We start from the raw sequence: 19412 nt of genomic DNA, 5'->3' as shown, positions 1-19412 counted from the left end.
ATATAATTTCCCTCTATTGTTTCCCTGTTTACCTCCTCCCTTTGTGCATTTGCCAGCCTCTATTTAAGTGTGGTTACCTGGAGCCAGAGCCTGTGGTGTGGGCGAGGTGACAGCAATAAATGCTTCCCTTACTCCCACACACTGCTGCAGAACGTCAGAGGAGAAACCCCTATTTCTGACTTGCTTTGCTCTGGTGATGCACAAAGGAACACTGCTCTGGGATTTACACCTGTGTGCGTGTTTGCTGAAACAAGAGGTGCCCAAGCCTTCGTAATTAGTGATCCTACGTAAATCAGTGAAGTTGTCAGAGGATCCAATGCTAGGAGGTTTAAGTGGCAGAAGACCCAGGCAAGCTGTGAGTCTGCCGTGAATAAGGCATCTAATTGAGGCTGTGACCACTCCTAGGGGTAAAAGATTTCTTTCCAAGCACTGTCTTGTTAACGAAGCATTATTGGCCCATATCCATTCTGGTAATTGTACGCAGCCTACTAAAGCTCCTTTGCAGATTTAGTTGAGGGAAAATTAATTCTTCACTTCCTATCTTAAGCTAAGCATAATTATAACCATATGTTTGTGTAGCTGATATATATATATATATACATATAGCTACAACTGACTCCATTTCCAAAGGGAACAAATTGACTTGTGTGTTCAACTTCGTATGAGGTTGTTAGGTATTTCAGGATGAAGGATGTGTTGTAAATTTAAAGGCCACTAGCACATGGAGAAATGGCTTTTGGCATGGAAGTTCACAGGATTTTCTTTTCTTTTTTTTTTAAGAAAACAAGAAAGAAGTTTCCCAGCAGTAAGCGAAGCCCTTTATGAAAGCCACTTCTTTCTCAGATTTGTAACTCTCTCCACTTTAACAGAGGATTGCCTCCATCTTTCTTTTACGAGGAGTGTTTTTAGAAGAGTAGGGAATGAGTCTCATCTTCTGTCAGTCTTTTCTTTTAAACTCTTAGCAAGACTCTTTCTTCTTCCTGGACCTCTCAGGAGAAAAGAGAGCTGCTGGCTACAGACATGAACGCCATAAAAAGTAGGACCAGCTGGAAATAAAGATTTAATAGAAATATGGACCCAGCTTTTGATGGGTGATTTTGGTCACATGCCAGCTATAATTACATTTAATAATAATGAGTTCTAAATCCTAAGTAAATGTATACAAACCATGGGCAAGAATCATCTCAGTCCTTCATTTATTTTGCTGCCAGCCCTCAGTTAGTTAATCAGCTCTCTATTGTGTTTGTGGCATTAATGAGCTTGTTGGCTAAAGCGCTGTTACACTGACATTTTACCTTTAAGAGGAAAGAAAAAGCTTCAAGTTCTCTAATACAATAGCATTAGCTGGACTTAACGACATCCTAGTGTATCCATTAGCGAAGTGCCTGGGGCTGCTAAGGCCATGAACTGCTTTTTCCAGTTGTGATGGTATGAATTTTGGATGACTTTAGTTTGAAAAAGAGGAGGCTGAGGGGAGACCTCATTGCTGCCTGCAACTACCTGAAAGGATGTTGTGGAGAGGTTGGTGCTTGTCTCGTCCCACAGGGAAACAGTGATAGAACAAGAGGGAATGTCCTCAAGCTATGACTGGGTAGGTTTAGGCTGGACATTAGGAAACATTTTTTCATGGCAAGAGTGGTCAGGCATTGGACTGAGCTAAGGAGGTGGTGGTGTCCCCAACCCTGAATGTGTTTAAAAGTTGTTTGGATGTGGTGCTTGGGGATATGGTTTAGGTGCACCTTGTAAAGTAAGGATATGGGTTGAACTTTGGTGATTCTGAGGGGCTTTTTCCAACCTGAATGTTTCTGTGATTCTGTGAATTAGGTAACTGAAAGACTTACATTCTTTAAGTTCTTGATTCCTGCAGGACTCCTTACTGTCTAAGGTTTTAACAATGGCCATCTCATTTATCATTAAACTGCAAACTTTGGGTTCTTCAGAACCTCAACTTAAAGCATTTAATTGTGATGTCATCACCAATCAGTCCATCACATCACCTGACCTACAAGGCCGTGCTACAGACTTGGCAATTTATATATCAAATCTAGAGATAAAATTCAATGGTTTCTAACCGTTATATGTGGTTATAACTCAGTTATACTTAGGGGACTGAGGTGCTGGAAGGCAGTGAAGGGGAAACAGATCTGGGCATTCCAGCGGATAGGAGGTTGACTATGAGCCAGCAATGCGCTCTTGTGGCCAGGAGGGACAGTGCCATTCTGGGGTGGATTAGTAGATCTGTGGTTAGTGGGTCGAGAGAAGTTCTCCTCCCTCTCTACTCTGCCCTGGTGAGGCTGCTTCTACAGTATTCTGTCCAGTTCTGGGCCCCTCAGTTCAAGAAGGACCTTATGGAACTGCTTGAAAAAGTCCAGTGCAGAGCCATGAAGATAATTAAGGGAATGGAACATCTCTCTTACAAGGAAGAAGTTTTTCACAGAGAGAGTGATTTCCCATTGGAATGGGCTGCCCAGGGAGGTGGTGGAGGCACCGTCCCTGGGGGTCTTCAAGAAAAGACTGGATGAGGCACTCAGTGCCATGGTCTAGTTGACTGGCTAGGGCTGGGTGATAGGTTGGACTGGATGATCTTTGAGGTCTCTTCCAACCTGGTTGATTCTATGATTCTATGATTCTAAGGAGAGACTAAGGGAGCTGGGGCTCTTTAGCTGGGACAAGAAAAGATTGAGGAGTGACCTCATTAATGTTAATAGATATGTAAAGGATGAGTGCTAGGAGGATGGAGCCAGGCTCTGCTTGGTGATGCCCAATGGCAGGACAAAGGGCAATGAGTGGAAGTTGATGCATAGGAAGTTCCATGTAAACATGAGGAGGGTTTTTTTCACTGTGAGGGTGACAGAACACTGGAACAGGCTGCCCAGGGAGGGTTGTGGAGTCTCCCTCTATGGAGATATTCAAGACCTGCCTGGATGCATTCCAGTGTGATTTGGTATAGGTGATCCTGCTCTGCACTGGGGTTGGACTGGATGAGTTTTTAGAGGTCCCTTCCAGCCCCTGACATTCTGTGATTCTGTGAAAATGTTTGGGTTTTGTTCTTTCACTGTCAGGAAGAAAAGAAAGACCTGAAAAATCTAAGTCCTGACGGCTGAAGTTTTACACACAGCAGCTTTGCAGGTAACTGTAAGACTGCTACCAGTAAGACTGCTACCAGTTCTACTTACACAGATTAAATACTTAGCTTACTAAGCACCTGTTAGTCTGCTCACTGTCTGTTTGCATCTGAGCTGAAATGTACTGAATTTATTGGCTTTTAGCACCTAACAGCAGTGTTTACTGCCTCACATTGTTCAGTATCTTCAGTTGTAGCTGAGTATCTACATAAAAGCATTTACAATGCTATTATCCATTCTGTATTATATATTCTCCATCAAACTGGAGAAAAAGCATCAACTACAGCAATAAAGCAGAAATACTATTTAGTATATTATCCACAACTTGAACGTGAGGTCTGTAGGCCATCCATGTTTTCCTTAACAACTACAAGCTTAGACTTGCATTTCACCTGTTTCATTAGTCTGGTGAGAGAGTGTTCCACAACCCTTTACAAAAGGATAAACCAAAGTCCCATGAAACAATGCTGGTCCTATACCCAAACTCACTCCCTCCTTGGCCAAGTCTATTCTAGATCTTTACTGGACCGATTTCAGTCTTGCTTCAGCTACCGTCCACTGTTTAACACCTTGAAACAGGACTCACAGTGACATCTGCTGGGTTGAATTCAGACTGGTAATTGCCAGTGCTCCTCAGAAACAAGAAAAAAACAACCTGTGGGTCTCATTCTTAAAAGCATGGAAGGTAACGAAATAAAACTAACCAAAAAAGCAAGAGTCACTTCTGGTTAATGAGATCATTTACACCAAAGCCTTCCTTAGCAACTTGGCTATTATAAATGAACCCTAGCACTGGCCAGTCTGTTCCCAGGCAGTGGGTGTAGGGCTCCAGCATGTTTAATGTGCATCTCAGTTGAAGACCAAGCATAATATAAAAAACAAAGAAAAACATTTCTTGTAAGCTCTGTAGGACCATCCTGCTGTTCTGTTTGCAAAAGGGGGATATCACAGCAAGGACTTCCCTTTGTTTTCACTCCTGGAATGCAGGTGCAGTGAAAACAACAGACTGAGTCATGATTAAGCTAATGAAGAGCTATGGAAACTCACTTAGAATCTGCTATAAGTAATATATAGCTAATTAACTTAGAACCATTGTATCTTCAGAAGGGTTTGTTTAATACTGCAGGAAATGCAGTGGTTTTTATATATATATACATATATATGTGTGTGTATGTATAAATAGATATCTCAACCTTACAATTAGGTCTTTTCTATGGGAAAGTAATGACTATTTTGGGATAAAATTTCTCCACGGAGACCATTTAAATAAATTCTGCCCATCTGACTCGCTTCACTACCAAATAACTATCTTGTGCAAGTTTGCTCAGCCATACAATATCACTCATCAATTAGCTGATGCAGGAACTGCTGCAGGTTTTAATTTCAGAAACTGTTTTCATTTCAAGATAAATTGTTGTTGCTTTTAAGGCTGCACAGTAACATGCCAGGTCAGCATGGCCAAAGAGGATATCCCCAGTTGCAGCCTGTCACACTAAACAGTTCACCTCATTTGACAATTTAATTCAGATATTAACATTCCTTACATTGTAATCCTGTATTTTGACGATAAGAACATTCCACAGAGCAGAAGATGAAAGATAAATGGATGAGGGAATGGTTTTGAATACAAAAAGCCAGGCCAGAAAGTATTTACTAATACCCAAATGATGACAAGAAGCCCAAATACAAAGAATGCTATGTTAAAAGCTCTGGTCGTATATAGTCTGTGGCAGTCAGAGAGCATCTTTCTTTTTTCCTTAGATGCTACATCACAACAAAATTTCAGCTTCTCAGATTACTGAACAAACAGGCTCTGTGTGGGGGGGGGTGGGGGTGGTGGTGTATGCATGTGTGTCTGCCTTCAGGATCATGCTCAATTTTGCACTCCTAACTCAATCCACATGCACTGCTGCTGGGCCAAAGCCGATTTCTCATGGCAAACTATAAAATAATGTATTCAAATAACCATGACTGCCCCTGCTTTAAAAACACCACATAAAAACACAACCAGCAAATCCCTTGGTAAATAAAAGGCTGATATCCCTGTTAGACTTCTGGCTGAGCCTCTGATCCAGAGTCTGGTGGAAGAGACACGGCTTAGTAATTTCAAGCAGAAGTGCAGACATTTTAATTGCCATAGGAATAATCACTATTGCAAATATTCAGATAACAAATTGGTCAGAGACAGACAGACATTCTGTGGGTCAGGAAGCAGGCCAATCTCATGGCCTGTGGGAAGAAGAACATTTTTTTTTTCTGAGGTCCTAATTATTTCTTATCAGATTTTTTGGCACCTTCCTTTACAAGAATCTCACATTGCCTTCCAGGTGGGACTGGGCAGACCAGTCTCCAAGACAGACAGATCGTTTTCCACAACCACAAAACTCCTGCAGTAAAAAGCATCTGTGTTTGGAGACAGCACTTCTTGGAACACCGAGGGCTGGCTATTGTCAGAAACAGTGTGGAAGGCAGGACTAGGGAAATGAATGCCTCCCTGTACTCGGCGCTAGTGAGACTGCACCTCAAACACTGGGGGCAGTTTTGGGGCCTTCACTACAAGAAGGACATTAAGGTGCTGGAGCATGTCCAAAAAAGAGCAGTGAAGCTGACTAAGGGCCTAGAGCACAGTTCTTAGGAGGAGTGGCTGAGGGAACTGGAGTTGTTTAGCCTGGGGAAATCTTGTTGCTCTCTACAGCTACCTGAACAATGGAGTAGTTTTAGCAAGGTAGGAGGCAGTCTCTTCTCACAAGTAATAAGCATTAGGACAAGAGGAAATGGCCTCAAGTTATTCCAGGGGAGATTTAGATTGGACATTAGGAAAAATTTCTTCCCTGAAGGTGTTGTCAAGCCCTGGAAGCAGCTGCCCAGGGAAGTGACCGAGTCTCCATCTCTGGAGAGATTAAAAAGAAGTGTAGACATGGTGATGAAGGACAGGGTTCTCAGAATGACAGAAACATTTGGGCTGGAAAAGCCCCTCAGGATCACCAAGGCCAACTGATACCTCTGCTCTACAAGGTTCACTCTAAGCCATAACCCCAAGGATCTCATTCAAACGACTTTTAAACACATCCAGGGTTCGTGACTCAACCACCTCCCTGGGCAGCCCATTTCAATGCCCGTTCAGTGGTGACTAGGCAGTGCTGAGTTAATGGTTGGACATGATGACTTTAAAGGTCTCTTCCAACCAGTAGGATTCTACTGTTGGCAGTCCCTAGAGGCCATAGGGGTGCTTGTCCCAAATGCAAGCTCTGCTCTGCTGCCCTGAGGAAAGGGCAGCCAAAATCAAAGAGCCAAAGAATCAGAGAGTGGTTTGGGTTGGCAGGAACCTTAAAGATCATTTAGTTCCAAGGCCCCTGATAAGGGCAGGGAAAAATTCACCTAGACTAGGTTGCTCAAGGCCTGTCCAACTTGGCCTTGAACAGCTCCAGGGAAGGGCAATCCATAACTCCCAAAGGCAACCTGTTTCAGTGTCTCACCACTCTCACTGTAAAGAATTTCTGCCTAATACCCAGTCTAAATCTACCCTCTTCCAACTTAAATCCATTCCCCCTTATTCTGTCACTGTGAGCCTCTGTTAGAAGTCCCCTCCCAGCTTTCTTGTAGGCCTTGCTTCAGGTACTGGAAGGCTGCTGTAAGGGCTTCCCAGTGCCTTCTCTTCTCCAGGCTGAACAGTCTCAGCTCTCTCAGCCTGTCCCCATAGGAGAGGTGCTACAGCCTTCTGATCATCTTTCTAGCCCTCCTTTGGACCCAGCTCCAGCAGTTTGATGTCCTCCTTGTGTTGGGGGCCCTAGAACTGGACACAGCACTCCAGGTGAGGTCTCAGAAGAGTTGAGTGTAGGGGGAGGATCACTTCCCTTGTCCTGTTGGTCACACTTCTTTTGATGCAGCCCAGGGTATAGTTGGCCTGCTGGGCTGCAAGTGCACATTGCTGGCCCATGCTGAGTTTTTCATCAGCTGACACCCCTGAGTCCTCCTCAAGACCACTTTCAAGCCACTCATCATCCAGACTATATTTGTGCTTCAGATTGCCCCGATCCAGGTGCAGGACCTTGCACTTGGCCTTGTTGAACTTCATGAGGTTGACATGGGCCCACCTCTTAAGTCACTCCACGTCTCTCTGGATGGCATCCCTCCCCTCCAGCATGTCAACTGGAGCACACATCTTGGTCTCATCCACTGATGGTGGCTGAAGTCACTTTGTTAACTGAGATTGTCAAGACACCTCAAAAAAATAAATATATTCAGCCACATTCAAATGTAGCCAAAGCTCATCAGAGACAGGATTTTGGAGAGAATAACAAAACCACCTACCTTAAACCAGCAGGTATACAAATACTTCATACCTTCCCCCCAACCCCTGACTCTTTACCTTAATGGGCCAACGAGCAAGTTCCTGAATTATCATGAGAAGTACTTTCAAGTGTGGCTAGGTGAGCTGAGAGATGAAATCACACTGTTAAAGCATACAGTTACTTACTGAATTTACATGGATAATTGTAAATGCCTTTGGGTTATGCAGCAGCTGGAGAGGCTCAACTGCTTTGGCTGCAGCAAACTAGTGTTTATTGTGAGCTTCATCACCCTGCTTCTTGGATGGGAGTTCGGCACTCAGCTTTGTGACACACAGCTGGTTTTTCATATTGCTACCTGAGCCACATCTCTTTGGAAAGTTTGGGATTATTATCACCAAATTCACAGGATCACAGGGGTTGGAAGGGACCTCCAGAGATCACTGAGTCCAACCCCCCTGCCAGAGCAGGACCATAGAATCTACTGCAGTCACACAGGAACACATCCAGACAGGTCTTGAAAGCATCCAGAGAAGGAGACTTCACAACCTCTCTGGAGAGCCTGTTTCAGTGCTCTGTGACCCTTACAGTAAAGTTTTTCTTCATGCTGAGGTGGAACTTCCTGTGTTGTAGTTTATATCCATTGACCCTTGTCCTATCACAGGGCACAAGCAGAGGCTGTCCCTGTCCCTTCCTTTTTGGCACCCAGCCCTCTCATATTTATAAACACTTAGTAGATCCCCTCTCAGTCTTCTCTCCAAACTAAACAGCCCCAGGTCCCCCAGCCTCTCCTCATCAGGCAGTGCTCCAGTCCTTGTAGCCCTCTGTTGGACTCTCTCAAGTAGATCCCTGCCCCTCTTGAACTGGGAGTTGTTAGTTGGTTTAGGGCTCTTAAAGAAAGAAGTACTACCTGCTCTATTCTGAATAACCAAATGCAATACAAAAATCATTGTGGTTTGAAAATTACATTCCTGCAAGAACTGAATGGATTATGTAGCAAACTCTGTTGAAGGTCTGCCTTGCTTTTTCTCCAAAGGAGAGTATTTAATGTATTAATGACTGTGCTGAATCAAAGGATGCATTGCAGGGAATACAGGGTATATTTACACTGCAGTTACACACACCTGTACATGCTGTGTAAAAAGAGAGACTCGCTCTCAATGAAATAGTCTTAGAGCCAGAGAAAAAATCTTTTTTCAGCCAATGTTTGAAATGGCTTTTTTCTTTCTGCTGGGAGTTAGTGATAACTCTGTTAACATTTGAAACATTGCCCATTACATTCGAAACCACAAATGCAGTTTGTAATGTGCGCCCTCGGGAGTATCGATTTATCAATCAATAGAATGTTTTCAGTTCCTGGGAAATGGAAATACCTGCTCAGCTGTGGGCTTCAGGAAACTGAGTAAGAGGCTGAAAAAACCCAGAAAGTTGCTTTGAGAAGTCGTGATGAGTTTTCTGTCATGTGAAGGCTGAAAACGCTAACGGAAACTGCTGCTCTGCGGGCAAAGGATGCTCACTGCTACTGCTGCTTATCTCCTGTTATCGGCCTGGGACGTCACATCGGGAAGGGGGATGTGGGTTTTAGTTTGCCCAAAAGAAACGTATCAAAGGCTGCCAAAAAAGGGAAAATGCAGGTTCCTTTGTGCTCAGAGCACGAGTGAATCACACTGGCTGAGTCATATTCCCAGCATTATTTGGAATTAGATTCGGGCTGATTTGCTGCTTTTGCCGGTGGCTGTCATATGGGAGCAAGTGAGTTCGTCTTTCCTGCCCTTTCCTGGTTAAATGAAGATCCCCACTGCTACCTTTTCTTAAAAAGCCTCATCCACAATGCAATAAACTATTCCACTGACAGAAGAAAAATTCAACCAGGCAAGGCAACACGACTCATCTCCCTGCTGGGGAGAGAGAAAATGCCACCACTGCACTGAGACATGCCCAGATCTAACACATGATCCTGTTCTCTCTGCCTCTGGTGCAGCTACATCTTATCACGCTGAGCAAAACCCACATGAACCCATTTAGCCCTCTTTGACTGTTTTCTGGTTTATCTTTTCTTCAGCAGAGTTGTCTTGGAGTGTGGAAGTGCAGAATGCCAATTACTAGCAAATACACTAATTCTGGTAACATTATCATCGCTACTGGAGAAGTAGAACAGGTCAAGAAGAGAACGTTCATCATTTTAAATTATCTCTATGTGCTGATTTATACCCAATTACTTGTGAAGGAGGACAGACCTCTACTCTGGAAGGCTCCCAGGAGACCTTACTGTGGTCTTTCAGAACTTAAAGGATCACAATATCACAGGATGTTAAGGGTTGGAAATGACCTCCAGAGATCATTGAGTCCAACCCCCCTGCCAGAGCAGGACCATAATCTAGTGCAGGGCATACAGGAATGCATCCAGCCATATCTTGAGAGTCTCCAGAGAAGGAGACTCCACAATCTCTCTGGGGAGCCTGTTCCAGTGCTCTGTGACCCTTACAGTAAAGAAGTTCTTTCTCATGTTGAGGTGGAACTTCCCGAGCTGTGGTTTACATCCATTACCCCTTGTCTTATCACAGGGCACAACTGAGAAGAGTTTGTCCCCTTCCTCTTGACACTCAGCCTTCAGATATTTATAAACTTGGATTAGATCCCCTCTCAGTTTCCTTTTCACCAGAGCAAAGTGGATACCTATAAACCAGGTGGAGAGTCTTTTAGCCTGTTGTGAGAAAACAAGGGGTGATGACTTTAAACTGAAGAAGGGGAGACTGAGACTAGAGAGAAGGAAGAAATTTTAAATGCTGAGGGTGGTGAAACACTGGCCCATGTTGCCTAGGGAGGTGGTGGATGCCTGAGATGCCTCATTCATGTTAAAATTCCAGGTCAGGGTGGATGGGACTCTAAGCAACTTGATCTAGTTGAAGATGTCCCTGCACACTGTAAGGGGCTGGACTGGGTGACCTTTATAGATTCTTTCTGACCCAAACCATTCTATGGTTCTATAATCCCATTCCTTACCCTCCTTGCAAAGCACTCAGCACCACATTTGTGATCAGGGTGGCAGGTTAGTGACACATTTTTTCTGAAGTGTACACCTCAAAACCGTGACAATTTCATGCACATCTCTTTTCAAAGGATCACTGCATTTGACTACCTTTTGTCCTAGGCAAACAGCTGCTTTTTTGGGTATTTCCAGTCTTGCTATATTTATCTGTGAAACTGATAAAGTCAAACTGCATAACACCATGTGAAAAATTTAGCAGCAAATTATCTTTAGCATATGCTTGTCAATTCTTTGGGTGAGCTTTGCCAGTATTTCTTGCTCCTTTGAACTAGCTTCTAAGGTTTTTTTAAATCTCTGTATCTTTTCCCTGTACAAGAATTTAAAAGCTTTGCAAAAGAAAAGAAACTGGGGTGACAAAATAAATAGCAAAAAATGCAGTAAAGAAAGAATATTTTAATTTCTTACCAAATTCTTCTTCTCCATCCTGGTCATCTATTAAGCCTACCGAGACTCCCAAATCCATGCATTTCTTGCTATGTGCCTTTGACTTCATATGTTTTGTTAAATTTCCTTAAGAAAAAGTGAAAAAAATTAACTGCTCTGTCGCTATACAGTTGGATGTTCAACATCTCTATACCTTATTCAGCTCCACTTATAACCACTTACATAATTTGATTTCACACTTGTCAGATCCTGGACCCTCAGTGCCAGCTGCAAAGGCCTGTGGCAGATTCACCACCCTGAATGCTAAGAGCTCGCTGACTACATTTCAATGGAGTTGTTTGTCGAGGTAAAATAGAATTAGAATGGAAATTTTAGATGATGATGATGATGATTAGGAAGTATTTTGGGTCGGTGTAAAAGATCCCTCCTTTGTTTATGGCAAGGTATAAAATAGGCTGATTCAGTCTTCAGAGTTGTATTGACAGCAAACTATCGCCTGAAGAGGAAGTTCCCATCTTGCAGCTCTTTCAGCATTTGATGGATTCTATTTTTAGTGTGATCATTTTCACTGCCAACCTAAACAAACAGACTCACTTTATTCAAAATCAAAACAAGAATATATTTGATCTGAATCTCAAAAGCAAATGTCTTAACTGCTGAGGCCTCGCAGGCTCTCTTCCTTTGGAAAGAAAATACGGCAAATATCACCCAGAAAAGGTTAGGAGTAGAGCAGAGATCTGTAAATTATGCTGTTTGTGAAGTGCCTGTTACTACTTTATACCTAAACTTCCTATTGTCTCTCAGCTGAGGTACTCCAGTGGAAGAAATCAGCATGGGTGAATGGTGACTCTTCTAGGGTCACAAAGAACTTTCTTCCTGTTTTGACGCGAAGGTAGCAACTCAACCCAAGGTTTGAATCCGTTGTTACGAAGCAATACCACTGCACTGACTCACAAAAAGCACATTTCCCAACTTTGCATGCTGCACAAAGTTCCTGGCTAAGCCATCCTGCCACAAAGGGTGCTTTGCAAACCATCAAGCACCCCACCAACTGACTTACTCTGCCAGCAGCAACGGCGACAGCCAGGCATAGCAACTGCGAAGAGGGAGTGAGCGCAAATATCTGCTACAGCTGAAACCCTGGAGAATTTCCAGGGGATAGAACTTAACTACTTGAGTGGTCAGCAAGTTTACTCTGCAAAATCCATAGTCAGAATTCAGTGGGTTTATACTCCAACATCTTGTCTGAAAGGGGACAGGATGATCCAGTGTGTCAGGATGCGGTGACAGGTTTTGACACACCTGAAGACCATCCACCTCACTTCCTGCAGCGCTGGGCCAGTTCTTGGAAGTTTGCCACCCACCTGCTGAGTAATCCCAAACCCACTTACTGGACTATTCTAATAAGAGAAGTTAGATTATTGGTTGTAAAAGAATAGGAACGATAAAGTCTATACTGTGAGAGAAGGAGGCATTGGGCCCCCTGTGGGCTTTTGTTTTGTCCAGAGGGGAGGATTGGATTTCTGTGTTATTTCTCAGTTGTAAACACTTGTAAATACCTGTACATATATTGTGTATCTATGCTTGTAAATAGACTTTTGCTGTAAATATAGCTCTAAGCTTACTTTCAATCCCTATGAGCTGGTCTGGTAAATTTCAGCTGCAGCAGGGCAAGTTCCTAAGCCACCACACCACTCAAATTAGGAATCTTTCTGAGGTTACAGCTGGGGGGGGATTACTCCTAAATGATGTTCAAAACCAAGAAAAAAATTACTACTTGGATTTATTTTTCTTCTTTTGCTGGAATGACTATGGCTGGGAACTTCTCATCTGTTCCAGTTGTTTTGAATCCTGGATCTACCAACATTTAATATGCTGCCTGCTTAAACTAAGATGCACTTAAAAACTTCCATGGACATGGTGAGCTTAAAAGTCTGTAACAGTGATTCTATGTATTTAGTGTAAGCAGGCTTTAAAAAGTATCCATCTTTGGGCTTTAGAAAGGTCAAGTGCAAAGTGAACTTGGTCCTTCAAGAGTATAAAAACTGTTCTAATATAGTAATTTAATAAATGCCAACTTCCTTCCCAGAGCAATTATTTGAGTGCCAGCAGGAGTACAATATATGCCAATGTCATACCGCCAAAAGATCACCACTAGGGACTTAAATTCCTGCCTTCCCATCCCTACCTAGGATAAGCAGCTAACCAGCTCAGTTGTCTTAACCTTACTTTCACCATAGTCCGACAGGATTTCCCTTTCATGCTCCCATTTCTTACCCACCACAGTATGCCACAGAGTTCATTCATATAAGGATGTGATTATCTGAATAAACATACAGAACACAAAGGAAAAGAAGGAAATGAGAAACTGCGAATACTGGAAACATTAGACAACAACACTCCAGCGAGGGGCAACTTCTTTAGCTTAGGAACAGCCAAGTGTGAGAAGAATTATACTTTACAGTAGAAGGCTATGAGGGAGGAGACCTACCCAGAGAAATTCCCCTACCTTTAGTTTTGAAGGAGAAGTTGCAGTAATTGCAGTGGTAAGGACGAACGTCGGTATGTGTGCGGATATGCTTCTTCAGCATGCTGGGCTTCTTGCAACGGATCCCACACTCCTCACAGATATACTTCCCTCTCCCTCTGCCCCGAACATACACATAGTCTTCATTGGACTTGTACCTAGTAACAGGGATGTAAAAAAAAAGTTGTAATGAGAAGATTCAGGTTGGAAATCCTAATCCAACAGGAATTTGGAAGATAGTATAGCAGATGAAAATGAAGGACTGACAGAATCAATCATGTTCTTTTTCTGCTCCACCTCTGCATGCCTTTGTGCACACCTAGAATTTTCACTAGGCAGCTGTGGATTTGGTTAGGAGTACTGGCAGATCCTTTTTACTAAAGACACTCTTTGACATCAAGCATTTAAAGATCTCAAATTTCCTCCTCGCAACACAGGAGAATACTTTTCAAGAGCATCAGTTCTTGGAAGCAGATTTAGGGCATCATGAGGGGGCTTCCAAAGAGCATCCTTGAGCGTCTTAGATGCAGAAAAGGAACATTAGTTAAAACAGTAGGAAATTTCCTGTCAATGTGCTCTGGGCTCAACCTGCTGGGGCTGGCTCTTGATCGAAACAGTCACTCAGATTCAATGACACCCTTGCTCTCTCTGCTCAAGGACCAAGTTAAAGGTTGTGCTGAGCTTTGCTGACCTGGTCCCCTGTAGCTTTTGGATGTGAGTGGAAACATGCAGCAATATTTTACCCGGGCAGCTAGGAATGGCTTACGTGTTGGCCTAGACTGGACTCAAATTGGGGAATCAAATGGAAAGCCTCAGAGCTTGCCAGCAATTGTCAGCACAAAAAAGTATGCACCATTTGTGCTAAAAAGTTTTGTAAATGTCACTGGCGTTTTTCTGCTGAAAGATCAGTGTGAGAAGATGCTGTGCATGGCACAACACTGTGCCTAAAGCAGCTGTTATTCGTATAAAGGAAGTGATTTAAAGTGTTGCAGTGCATGGGCAATGTCTCTCAGCAAATAATTCCATGGCACTTTGCAAAACAGGAATTCTCCAGCCTTTGTATGCCACAGTGAACTGCCAGAGACTGTACTGCAGTCTGCTGCTTAGTCCCTGGACTAGTTCCTCTTTGGTTACAGTTATACAACTTTATAGGTATTATTTATCACAGAAAAGAAATACAGGGGAAGAATTTACATTCTGTGATTGTATCTGTATCTAGCTGTCTTTACTGCTGATCAATGTTCACTCTTTGGGGGAAAAAAAAATCCAACCAAACAAAAAGAATGGTACTGCCTACTGTTCCTTATTCCATTACCCCCCCCCCCCCCCCAATAACTCTCATGGCTCCATGCTTCTGATGACTTTCCATTTTTCTTGGAAACAGAAACCAACATCCACAGACCACAGTATGGGAACTGCTATTTAAAATAAATCAAACAGGAACCAACATCTCTGCAAAGTCTAGAATCAAGGAAAAAGAATTACACTGCCAACAATATCTAATATACAAAGTACAACACTTGCCCTCCATCAAATATTTTAACTCTTCTTGGTTCACTTTTGGTAAAAGAATTTTCTTTATCGTGCTCAGTGCTTGATTCAGAGTTTTCCTTATTGCTGAATTCAGTTGCAGCCATTTTTTTTCTATTTAATGCTCGCTGAAAGAAAATAAGATATGCACATCATTAAAATTAGGATCTTTCACATGCCATTCAAACCTGCAAGTTATGATGAATAAAAGCATGATAAAAGCCACAACTGTAACTAATTAGACACAAAACCCACCACCACCAAAAAAAAGTTCAGTTACATGAAGCAAAAGACATCTTTTACTAAACCTCTACTATGTACTGGCTATTTGTCAGCTGGCAAATCTGTGTGGAGATTGTGGCACTGAATGCCTTGAATCTGCAGTAGGAGGTATCTCTTTTTTCTTCTGAGAAGGTGAAGTTGATGGTTTTCAGCTTCTACAGAGAAAAGATGGTCACAATCAAACCCTTAGTGTGAGGTATCTTTGCCCATGGCAGAGAGGCTGGAACGGGATGATGCTTGAGGTCCCTTCCAGCCCTGACAATTCTATGATTCTATGAAACTCAAGTGCTTCCTGAGTGGCCACACCTTTACCCCTCTGATGCAGCAGCTGGACCAGAGAGAGAGGGCTCTGCAGCTGCATGATGCACTGCCATCAGAAAGGGGCAACTTCAGTGCACAGCCAGTTATCCAAGCTCTTCCAACACTGCTCCTATCTTGACATTTCAGTAGCACATCCCCATCTCTTGCTGCCTGGTATCTACCACAGCTCTCCATTCCACCACTGCAGACCTCAGGTCTTACCCACTGACCTGCCACCCTCAAGTGCCACGTGCTGTCAGAAACTGGTGCTCCATGGCACGGCAAAGAGGAGAAGGGGGGCAAAGAGAAGTGTACCAAAGGAAGGTACCAACAGGTAACACTTTTGATAGCTAATACGTTTCAAAGAGCATCCCTGTTTGGATGTGGAAATTGACTGTTCTGTATTTGGTGAGGTCTTTAACAGGGGCTCTGGAACACTTCCAAAGCAGGGCTCCACAACTTAATTTCCACTGTCAGACCACACCACAATACAAAGTGTTACCACTTGTCTAGCAGAGCCAAAATACATTTTCCTATTTCCCCTGATAAATTATCTTTTTTTTTTTTCTTTTTAAAGGAGGATGAGTTCCTCCAACATTTGCCAAATTAAATCTACTCCTTCCAAGTCTAGAATATTTATAAAATGGGCAACAATGAAAGAATGATCCAATTAGCCAGCAATTATTTCTTTTGTATTTATAAACTGCTCTACCCACGTAGCTGGCACACTTAACACATTTGATCATATTTATAAGTGAATAAAATGATGAGAGGGGAAAAAAAAGTCTGGCCTTATGTTTCCTGTTTCACAAAATTCAATGCTGTAAGCCTGTGAAAAATTTCTTCTCAAAAGGGAATGCTCTGGAGGAGACTGCCCAGGGAAGTGGTGGAGTCACCATCCTAGAAGAGATTTAAAGGAGGTATAGCTGTGGCGCTGAAAAAAATGGTTTAATAGTGATCTAGCAGTGCTGGGTTAATGGTTGGACTTGATGATCTGAAAGGTCTTTTTGAACCAAAACATTTTCTGAATCTATGAATTCTTGGCAAGAGGAATGACTGCACTGGCTGACAGATGATAATATTGGTCATTGCACAGATTGGAGGGCAACACAATTCTGGCACCCAGTCTTTGTCCATAGTCCTCCATGAAGTCTCAGCCACTGCTTTTATTTGCCATTACACAGATTGGAGGGCAACACAATTCTGGCACCCAGTCTTTGTCCATAGTCCTCCATGAAGTCTCAGCCACTGCTTTTAAGTCGCGCCTAATGAGGAATGTGGCTGATGAGGAATGAACATAGATCAGAGGAAAAGCATTCATTCATAGAATGGGTTAGGTTAGAAGGGACTGTAATGATCATCTAGTTCTGACCCCCCTGCCATGGGCAGGGACACCTTACACTAGACTAGATTGCTCAAAGCGTCATCCAGCCTCGCCTTGAACACCCCCAGGAAGGGGGCATCTTCTTACTCAATTCAAAACCCCAGGAACTTGGGCAGGCTGCAAGTTCTACTCCAATCCATACTTGTCTTCCTGCAGAGTGTGACTAATTTGGGCTGGATAACCAAATGTCTGAGCAGTTCTACCAAAGCAGACATGGCTGGAGAGCCAGTCTGAACATGAGCCAGCAGTGTACCCGGGTGGCCAGGAAGGCCAGCAGCATCCTGGCCTGGATCAGGAACAGTGTGGCCAGTAGGACAAGGGAGGTTATTCTTCCCTGTACTCAACCCTGGTGAGGCCACACCTTGAGTGCTGTATCCAGTTCTGGGCCCCTCAATTCAAGAGAGATGTTGAGATACTGGAACATGTCCAGAGAATGGTGACAAAGCTGGTGAGAGGCCTGGAACACAGCCCTGTGACGAGAGGCTGAGGGAGCTGGGGGTGTGCAGCCTCGAGGAGGCTCAGAGGTGACCTCATTGCTGTCCACAACTACCTGAAGGGAGGCTGTAGCCAGGTGGGGGTTGGCCTCTTCTCCCAGGCAACCAGCAACAGAAGAAGAGGATGTTAGGAGGAAGTTCTTCACAGAGAGAGTGATTGGCATTGGAATGGGCTGCCCAGGGAGGTGGTGGAGTCGCTGTCCCTGGGGGTCTTCAAGAAAAGCCTGGATGAGGCACTTTGTGCCATGGTCTAGTTGATTGGGTAGGGCTGGGTGATAGGTTGGTCTGGATGATTTTGGAGGTCTCTTCCAACCTGGCTGATTCTATGATTCTATGACAACTCTGCCTGTGTGTGGGAACAAAGAAATTTCACCCTGCAAGTTTTAACAGTATTTATACAAGGTGAAAGTAGATGATGTGGATGAGGAACACCAAAGTGGTGCCTCCTTCAGTAAAGGCAACTCAGCCACAGTGAAGTTCCAATACACCATGTGGCACATGAATTGCTTTTGTTCCCACTGCAAACAGGTAACATGGGGAGATTTGTAATTCAGCAAAAAAGCAGCAGTGGAGAATACAGAAGGTGTACAATAAACCCAATGCCACACAGATATCCCCAGCAGCTGGAATAGTTCATCCTTTAATCAGAGAATCATAGAATGGGCTGGGCTGGAAGGGACCTGCAAAGGTCATCTAGTCCAAGCTGCCCCACAGTCAGCAGGGGCATCCTCAACTAGATCAGGCTGCCCTAAGCCCTGTCGAGCCTCACCTTGAATATCTCCAGGGAAGAGGCCCCACACACTTCCCTGGGCAAGCTTAAGTTCCTAATATCTTTCAATCTTGACTATTAAGTGTTCTTTCCAGGTTTCATTTTCAAGAATGAAAAGACAAAGGAGAAAGGGATTCAGAAGAGTTCGGCCCACAGTGAAACAGCTTTATAAGCAATTGTATAGTCACGAAAGCACCACATGCAGAAACGAACACAAGGCCAAACACCTCTGGATTTCCCCATGCCCCTTCTTTCTTTTAACACACTTTTGTGTACAGAAATAGGATAGGTGTTCAAATTACTATTTAGCCCATGATGATGTACTTTTAATTCACTGCCTATATGCTACTGTAGCAATTCCTTCAGGGTCTTAAACAAGCAAAATGCCATTACCACAAGCTCCTCTAACTGAACTCTCCAAGTCTGTCACAGCAACCATGCCCAGAGACAACAGAATAGCAGGCACTTGAGTAAAATCGAGTAAAATTCCAAAGCCATGCCAAAGAGAACTTGGCCACTCAGTAACTTTTCACAGAGTGGCCCATCGGGAAGGAGCAGAGATTTCTTGTGTGGAAATCCTTTAATGCACTTACCCAAAATCCCCCCCACACCCCACATGTACTGGTGGAAATGGCAGAAACCCAGCAGTGTTGTTAAATAGTCCTCTCCACAATTACTTACCTCTTCCACTTCTAACACAGCTTTCTCTCTTTTTTCTCTCACAGAGACAAGGACCATGACTCATTTCTACTTTACTCGCTTCGTTCGCATTTAACTCCACTGTCTTCAATTACTGATACAGAACTGGGGAAAGAAGCCCTGCTTTTAAGGCTGCTCAGAGACCAGAGTTCAATAGAGGCTTCTGGTACTTTACACCCTCCCTTGGAAAAAAAAATGCTCACAGCCAGAATCCTCCAAGTCGTAAACTTTAGATTAGAATATTCATTAAACATTTTTCCTACTGGCACATAGCCACTTGAGGAAAATGTTTTTACTATCTTCAAACTTTTACTAGTTTAGACATAAAAATCTTCTCTGTTTAACTACTTTCCAGTGGTGAGATGGACTGTTGTGGCACATCAGCCAACAAAGGAAAGCTTTCCAGTTTGAGGAAGTTTTCTCTTCTTCAGTCTGTTCTTGTCTGAAAACCTTCACCCTGCAGTACTGCACACATTACTGCTTTGCTTTAGAGAGGGGAGCCAACATCAGTGTGGAGCTTGAGGAAGCTCTCTGGAGAAGAACCTGGGAGTCCTGGTGGACAAGTTCACCATAAGCTAGC

General features: G+C 43.5%; 1 protein-coding gene across 12 annotated transcripts in view; it reads right to left on the bottom strand.

The window, feature by feature from the left end:
• Positions 1–19412, bottom strand: part of HIVEP1 (HIVEP zinc finger 1) — a 168191-nt gene that overhangs the window by 21406 nt on the left and 127373 nt on the right. For 10 of the 12 annotated variants that reach the window (XM_064160931.1, XM_064160927.1, XM_064160926.1 and 7 more), the window contains 3 exons: positions 14899–15032; positions 13357–13532; positions 10869–10973 (listed from right to left, as the gene is read on the bottom strand). In XM_064160931.1, coding sequence (XP_064017001.1) covers positions 10869–10973; positions 13357–13532; positions 14899–15032 — 415 coding nt within the window. Of the gene's footprint in view, positions 1–663; positions 1047–10868; positions 10974–13356; positions 13533–14898; positions 15033–19412 lie in introns of those variants that run through there. The other 2 variants (XM_064160937.1, XM_064160936.1) reach the window with 2 other exon arrangements.

Source organism: Pogoniulus pusillus, chromosome 21, assembly GCF_015220805.1.
Source record: "Pogoniulus pusillus isolate bPogPus1 chromosome 21, bPogPus1.pri, whole genome shotgun sequence".
NCBI lineage: Eukaryota > Metazoa > Chordata > Aves > Piciformes > Lybiidae > Pogoniulus > Pogoniulus pusillus.
Note: the sequence above shows the minus strand (reverse complement) of the source record. Positions and strands in the feature narration are given on the sequence as shown.